The sequence below is a fragment of the Garra rufa genome, chromosome 1, assembly GCF_049309525.1.
Source record: "Garra rufa chromosome 1, GarRuf1.0, whole genome shotgun sequence".
Taxonomy (NCBI): Eukaryota; Metazoa; Chordata; class Actinopteri; order Cypriniformes; family Cyprinidae; genus Garra; species Garra rufa.
This window is the reverse complement of record NC_133361.1, coordinates 31,323,137-31,331,774: the sequence shown is the minus strand read 5'-3', so window position 1 is coordinate 31,331,774 and position 8,638 is coordinate 31,323,137. Positions and strand designations below refer to the sequence as shown.

The window sequence follows — 8,638 nt, the reverse complement described above, 5'->3', positions numbered from 1 at the left end:
CCATTGCAGAGACCTGTCAATTTCTGGTTTGCTACAGGAGGTGCAGGCTTCTGTGTCAGCCGTGGACTAGCTTTGAAGATGAGCCCTTGGGCAAGGTGCATAAACCTCTCAACTATCCTAATTTAGCATCTAAGAGCATATTTAATGTTGTAAGATTAAAGTAGACTTTGTTGACTTACTTTATTCTTTTTACGACAGCGGTGGCCATTCATGAACACTGCCGAGAAGATCCGTCTTCCTGATGACTGCACCATCGGCTACATCATTGAATCAGTCCTTGGGGTTCCTTTGACCCGAAGCAGCTTGTTCCACTCGCACTTGGAGAACCTGCAACAGGTGTCCAAATCAGAAGTACACAAACAGGTGAGGAACTCTTTGGGTGAGGCATATTTTAGTTCTGTAAAATGCAGTATGGTGGCATTAATGCAGTGTTTCATGTCATTTCATTTAGATTACATTGAGTTATGGAATGTTTGAAAACAAGAGGAATATCATCAACATGAAAGGGGCTTTCTCTGTTGAGGAGGACCCATCCAGGTAAGACAATTTCTTAACACTCTAGATGAGAGGTCTTCAACCCTGTTAATGGGGACCCACTGTACTGAAGAGTTTAGCTACAACCCTAATCAAACACCTGAAGCAGCCAATCAAGGTCCTCAAGATTGCTTGAAAATACACAGTCAGGTGTGCTGAAGCAGGTTGGAAATAAACTTTCCAGGAGAGCGGGTCTCCAGGAGAAGGGTTGAAGACCTCTGCTCTGGATCAGGGGTCTCCAAAATCAGTTCTAGAGGGCCGGTGTCTTGCAGAGTTTAGCTTCAACCTTAATTAAACACACCAGAATTGGCTACTTAAGGTTTTACTAGGCATGCTAGAAACTTCCAGGCAGGTGTGTTAAGGCAAGTTGGAGCTAAACTTTGCAGGACAGTGGCCCTCAAGGGCCGAGTTTGTAGACCCCTGCTCTAGATCATATTTGGATGTTGCTTTTATGAAAATTTGTTTGCATGTACATATCTAACCGCTATTTTTATTCTCCCTCAGGTTTAAGTCAGTGCACTGTCTGCTGTACCCAGACACGCCGTGGTGCCCTCCTCAGGTTGCCTATTAAGGTGACCGGCTCCTCTGTTGTATCCTCGTCCCTCACTGCCTCGGTATCTGAAAGGCATGAGGGACCAGTGTGGTATTGGGCCGTGCGGCCGCTGCGTTTGCTCTGCAGTGGCGCACGGCCTTCCGTGGTTATACTGGGCTGCTGTGCGGCCCGCCTTTAAACAGTTCCTTCCTGCCTGGTGCCTGGGCTTCCTGTCCAACTCAGACATTACGAAGGGCCTGGCTTTCAGAAGGACGCTTTCAGCGCCAAGCTTTGCAGGCAATCAACTGTGCTTTATGTGATTACTGTTGCTTGTATCCCATTTGCAATTCTCATAGAATGTAACTTTCTAGTATACCCAAGCCTTTTGCCAGCTTTATATGCTTAGTTTTTAAATTCTAATTAGCAGATTAGCGCATACTTTATATTTTATTCTGTCCAAATGCCGTTCAGGATGTTTCGTTCCCTCAGGTTTATTGAAATATTCAGAGGAAATAAGTAAAATGGGTGCTTTATTTTAAGTTCTAAAGGACTCCGGACAAAATTAACGAAATGAAGGTCCATTTTTTTCGTGAATTTATTGTCAGTGTTATTATAATTATTATTGCTGTTAGTTTTTTTTTTATGACATTTTGTGCTGGCAATAGGCAAATTTTCCAAATATGCTGTCAGGTTATTTTAATCTGTGGTGTATGAGGATTGAGCACTTTTCTCCCTAAATCCTCTGGGCATTTTATGGTGACTGAACTGTTATCTTAAAGCTGTGTGAAAATGTATCAAGTGCCCAAATTTTTAGATCTTTATATTATTATTTAATGCCAATGCATTCACACAATCTTGGCAGATAGGTATGATATTTTTGGCTTGATTTATTATTATAATTTAGCTTTGCTCAAAGATATACTGAAGTGGGAGTTGCACAGCTTGGTTTAAATAACTGTTGATTGCTCAAGTAAAGTATCTCCTAGCAATTGCATAATGCCGTTTACTCTTTTGAATTGGCACCAGGGCCACTGTCAACACAATGTACATTGTTAAAGCAGATGGCAGCTAAAGTTTAAGACGTGTTTATAGCACAGATCTGAGTTCTCTGATCTCCTTCGCACAGTGCGGTCTGGCTTAGAGCCACAATTTTCCCCATTCCTTCACGGCTGACAGTTGGGCATCACTATGCCAACTATACAAAACATGTTAAGTGAGAGCTTTACATGAGCAATAACAATGATCCTAACAGAGTTGCAGTTTCTCTATGGGAATGACCCATATTGGGTGAGCCTGTATATTTTATTTAAAAGCAGTATTTATGTACTGTGCCATTTTAAAACAATTGTATTTGTACATAATTGTTTAGATATTATATGCATTTTGGTCACCTATGGAACAGACCTAGTTCTGATGATTCTTCTAAAATGTTTTTTAATGCTCTGAATTTTGCTAATGGCTGTAATTTATATTCCAGTATCTGGATTCTTTGTTCAAATGTTGTCCTCTCAGGGATCACAATCCTGATGTTGTTACCATGGACTGCCTTGGTAATTCACCATTCAGCTTTTGAATAAAGCAGCATATTCGCTAAGAAACTTTACTGCATTGTTGTTGGTTTTCTTTCAGCAGACACACTACATACAGTTCAAGTCAAACGTTTCTATACACCTTGCGGAATCTGCAAAATGTTAATTATTTTACCAAAATAAGAGGGATTGTACAAAATTCATGTAATTTTTTTATTTAGTACTGACCTGAATAAGATATTTCACATAAAAGATGTTTACATGTAGTCCACAGAAGAAAATAATAATGACCCCATTCAAAAGTTTACATACACTTGATTCTACTGTTTTGTTACCTGAATGATCCACAGTTGTGATTTTTTTTAGCTTCTGAAGGGCAGTACTAAAAAAAAGATATTAGGCAAAAAAAAAAAAATGTACACATCATCTTTCTGTTCAAAAGTTTTCACCCCCAGCTCTTAATGCATTGTTTTTCCTTCTGAAGCATGAGTAAGTGTTTTAACCTTCTGTAATAGTTGCATATGAGTCCCTCAGTTTTCCTCAGTGAGAAAAGATGGATCTTAAAATCATACAGTCATTGTTGGAAAGGGTTTAAAACACAGAAAGGCTGAAAAACCAAAGAATCTGTGGGACCTAAACTCTTCAGGACAAACAAGGGACTCCTGAACAACTATCACTAAAAAAAGCAAACAGCTGTGGTTCATTAAGGTAACAACAACACAGTATTAAGAATCAAGCCTATGTAAACTTTTGAACAGGGTCATTTTTATAAAACAATTATACCTACAACACCTACAAAACTACATTTTTATTCTGTTTCTCACATACATGTGTCAAATGTCTAATATAGACCACATTCATCAGATTTTCTTTGCAGCTACAATGCATGCAGATGGTGTTACAGCACTGATGTACTTTAACTGTATGGAAGACTATAGCACAATAACAATTGACATTTTTTGGTAAACTATCACTTTTATCAACATATAAGGCAAACAGCCAAAAGGACACACTTTTTAACTATAGTTAAAACTAGATGACTTGCATCAATCATTAGGAGTAAAATCATTGCCAGACCACAGAGGTTCAGAGGCCAGTGTCTCTTACTCTGTCAAAACTGTTGTGAACTGTTACTGAAGCATGCAAGCAAAACAAACTCGGCCCCTCGTGGGTTTCGAGTGCTGGCAATGACCCGTTCTGTGTTGCTTGTTGTATTAATGAAACACACTTGAAAGTTTAGTCTCACTCACACGTAATTTATTATTCTACAACAATTGCCATGGGAAAGAACATTTCCTCACTACCGGGCCTTTCGACACACTATATAGTCACGTCTTTTGAGGCCTGGTGTATATAGGGGAGAGAAAGGTAAAATATAGCACCCCGTTAATTTAGCAAAATGTGACCACGTTGGAATTGCTTCACTACATTAAAATGTTGTGATGTGGAATATTAATTTTAAGTTTTAATATAGTGGTTCTAATACAGAAGATTAAACTTGTTTCTGACTGGTAAATAAGTACATACACCTTAGAGAATCTGCAAAATGTTAATTATTTTACTAAAATAAGAGGAATCATAGAAAATGCATGTTATTTTTATTTAGTACTGACCTAAATAAGATATTTCACACAGAAGACATTTGCACCAGAGAAAATATTAGTTGAATTTATAAAAATGACCCCGTTCAAAAGTTTACATACACTTGATTCTTAATACCGTGTTGTTACCTGAATGATCCACAGCTGTGTTTTTTATGTTTAGTGATAGTTGTTCATGAGTCCCTTGTTTATCCTGAACAGTTAAACTGCCCACTGTTCTTCAGAAAAATTCTTGCAAATTCTTTGTTTTTGTTTTTTTTAGTTTTTTAATTTTTAATTTGAAAATTTTTTTAATTTGAACCTTTTCCAACAATGACTGTATGATTTTAACATCCATCTTTTCACACTGAGGACAACTGAGAGACTGATATGCAACTATTACAGAAGGTTCAAACCCCCATGATGCTTCAGAGGAAAACACAATGCATTAAGAGCTGGGTGTGAAAACTTTTGAACAACGTACATTTTTCTTATTTGACCTATATTTCCAATTTTTTTTTTCATTTAGTACTGCCCTTCAGAAGCAACAGAAGATACTTACATGTCTCCCAGAAGACAAAATAAGTTACATTTATCCTGATCTTCAAATTCAATATTCAATTCAATCTTCAAAACTTAACTACACATTTTTTGGCCTTATCTCATTGAAAAAGTTAACAGAAAAAGTATATACAGTATGTGCTCTTCATAATTGAAATCAACCATATGTGCAGCAAAAAATGGAAAAATCCTAAAATGAAGCGTGATTTCTTTCCTAATAAATTATTAAGACTTGAACCTCAGATCAAAGAATTCCTTCACATAATTTGGAGGTCAACAACAGAGATGTTCTAAATGTTATTGCAAGATGATACAAATCCTTTAATGCCTTTAACATTAATAACAGGCTGAGGTCATGTTTTGAGAACTCAACCACAAACACCAATTCCACACCCTGATGACACCATTCAATATACTTTAAAAACCACAATTTTTTACATTCCAGTCAGATCGCAAAGATCTTATAACAAACATAATCATGTTTTTATTAAGTCACATCTGTGCCTGTTTTAATGTGTGAGAGTTTATATTCTTAAGCCGCGACTGCCTGTTTTCCCATGAGTCTGAGGGGATTTCTGCATTCTTTAGGGTAAGTCTGAGACACGGATCACCCCAAAATCAACCACTGCACCAAAAAGACTTCCTTCGATGATCCTGAATCATATTTCTCCCTCCCAAAAGCCTCTTCACACAGTTCATATGTCATATGTGGCTGCAGATGTCAGAAACCATGTCTGCAAGAGCCAGAGCATCAGACACATTTGGGCATGTGTTTGCTCCCACTGTACTGTAATAAACCAAACCTATGATTATGCGTATTCATCTTGAAGTCTGCGTTCCAGGAAGCCCAAAATCTTTTTGTTTAGGTTAAATACTACATTTACATTCAAGGTGGAGAGCGAGATTGAATTATGCAAAGCACACAAGCAGGGCAGCCAGCCAGAGAAAGTAATCTGCCTGGAGGAAAGATAACTGCCTAAATAGTACTGAGATAGTTATCAGTTAAAAGAAACCAGGAAGCCATCCGTACACAAAACATTACGTCTTTAGTGTGGCAATTAAACAAAGCTGTCTGTACCATAACCAAAACAACTCGCTTATGACCTCAGAATCATAGTGAGCGATTTATACGTGTAAGCTACACCCAAACATCTATGCCATTCATCAACTTGAAGGGCTTATTAATGACTTCTGCTAACCACTTAGCTGGTTGGTATGACAAACATACAGAACCAACTTTTAGAAACAGAATCCATTTCCGTTCTCATCCTCGTGCCAAAATCTCATTTGTAATTAAAGCCTTGAGGTCTGTTTTGACTGCTTCTGCACTGATCCGTGAAATACAGTTGGACCACACAATGTCTGGGTCCGAAAGAGAGTGGAAAATGACTCGAAAGTCCAAAACAAAAATCACTCAGAAGATCTATCACAAAGTCTTGGATTAAAACAAAACCGATCCCTTCTTTTGACACTTGACCTTGTTGTATCTTGCGATGCCAGTTTCACCTCAGAGAGCCCAACAAAAACACTGAATATGAGAACATCAAGCCACAAACCACATGGTGGTTTGCCAGGCAAATAAATGGCTGCTTGAGCAAAGCAACCGTTGCACGATTTCTTGGAAGGAAGATGGCAGCAGTTTTATTATGAGTCAGAGAGCCCTGTGGTCCACGTATCTTCACATTCTCAGACCTTTTGAACTCTTAAAACCGATCACAGCGATAAACTGTTTATTTTTATGCCCATTTCTGAAACTACATTCATAGTGCTCAAGTGCTCAAGTGAAATTGCTTGCAAATTCATACTGAAAATGTCTGTTAGATATCGATCAGACAGCCTTCCTGCTGATTCTACAGAAATACTTCTTCTCATAAAGATGTTACTTTCACTTTAGCATTATTTTAGTTCGAAATTTTCAGAATAAAAAGTGGCTAAATTCACATCCACAATGCATAGCTATTGCTATGCAGTAAAGGTGCACCAAGCATTTTTAATCCCCAAAAATATATTTCACTTTTTACATGTACACTGCGCATAACATGAATTTTGTTATCAGAATAGTATGCATGTACTGTACAGTACATGTAACACCCCATACATTTTTTTCGTAACGTATACGTTGTACGTGCAGGTTGCACATGCAAGTTGAATTTATTTTGCTGTAATCAGTTGTTCCACAAGATGGCAACACTGAGACGGGCCATTGTTTCACAACTAAAGAGACAGAACAGCAACAAAATAGCGAAGACTGCAACAACAACAGACGGCTGCACTGACAAGCGCTTGTGAGTGCGAGGGTTGGGGATAGCAGCACAGCTTTGGTTGAAAAGAGTTCAAAAATATTTGTTATCAGTCATAAATTATGGGGAAAAATACACAAGAGTGCATGTGTCGACTGCTCATGTTCAAATGGAGTATACTTTAAAAGGCTACACGTTCGACTGTACGCATACAAAAATGAAGTATACTTTAAGCTTAAGCGTGTCATGCCTCTGTTTATGTGTTCTGTTCATTTTTAGCATTGCTTGGGGGCATTTTAGTGTTCAATAAATTGGAAGCAACACCGAAGTTGCTTTTGTTAAATTTGAAAGTAAGCATTAAAGATTGTTCACACCAAGGACAATAACTGTAAAGATAAAGATATCGTTCTAAAATTTGTTTTCAACATTAAAAAAAACAGCACACCACAGCTACAACGATAAAGGCACAGAGAAACAATATCACTGGAATCACTTTCAGAATGATTTTTTTCCCAGCTGATGATAGATAAAAACATTGACAGCCAATTAGAATCAATCCTGCTATCACAAGTTCGAGAATTTAAATCGGCAGATGAGCAGACGAGCGTAAGGCCTGTTCACACCAAGGTCGGTATCTATAAATTTAACGATAAAGATATCGTTCTAAATATTGTTCTCAGTATCAAAGAATAGCAGAGTCCACATCACAGCTCTAAAGATTCAGACATAGAAGTTATATCGTTGGAATCACTTTGAGAAAGATTTTTTTCCAGTTGATTAACAAAAACATTGACAGCCAATCAAAATCAATCCTGATATCACAAGCTTCAGAATTTAAAGCAGCAGATGAGCATGCGTGCTTGTGGTGTGTGAACAAAAAGCAAATTTAATTATTCACTGGAGTAGATTACATACAAAGTCAATGCAAAGATGCAAATAGTGTGTGAATTTGCTAAATTTCAACTCGAGCTAAAAATTTGCACGACTTATTGTAGATCTAGTTAAATAGCGAAGTACTTATTACCACATTCGGTTATATCTGAAAATAGAGGAAAGCATTACACGATGATTTTATTTGCACAAGCAACAGTAATCTAGAACATAAACACTATCTGCTGGTGTAGACGCTAATATAGTTACCTTTATCTACCTTATTTTTCAAGGCAGAAGTAAGCTTATTAGACTTCCGGTTCATAGGGACATAACGAGAAGTACAACAACTTGCAGTAAACAGTAACACTGTTTGCTCTACAAACCAGTGTGCTCATAATTAAGATAATACATTAAAATAATATGGTAAGACACACCCATTTGTTACATCAAGCAACAAATTGAGCTGTTTTGTACAGATAAAAATAGCTGGACATGGATGACACCATAAGCCAGACCCATAAAATTTACAAATGGCTCTTACAGAAAAAATAAAATGGATAACGAGCTTGAGAATTTAAAGCAGCAGACGAGCGTGCGCTTAAGGCCTGTTCACAGTAATGATGATAACTATAAAGATAAGGACAAACATATACTTCTAACAACCGTTCTCACTATCAAAGAATAGCAGAGTCCAAACCACATCAATAACGATAAAGGCACAGAGAAACAATAGCGTTGGAATCACTTTCAGAATAATTTTTTTTTTCCCAGCTGATGAATGATAAAAAC

The 8,638-nt window shown here is 37.4% G+C and overlaps 1 protein-coding gene across 1 annotated transcript in view; it reads left to right on the top strand.

Moving 5' to 3' along the window:
* Window positions 1-2,669, top strand: part of lfng (LFNG O-fucosylpeptide 3-beta-N-acetylglucosaminyltransferase) — an 8,586-nt gene extending 5,917 nt beyond the window's left edge. Inside the window, 5 exon segments of the mRNA XM_073838777.1 lie at window positions 1-95; window positions 199-206; window positions 209-363; window positions 452-537; window positions 1,039-2,669. The exon segment at window positions 1-95 is cut by the window's left edge and continues 19 nt beyond it. Coding sequence (XP_073694878.1) covers window positions 1-95; window positions 199-206; window positions 209-363; window positions 452-537; window positions 1,039-1,105 — 411 coding nt within the window. The 3' untranslated portion in view covers window positions 1,106-2,669.
* Window positions 2,670-8,638: the final 5,969 nt, after the last annotated feature.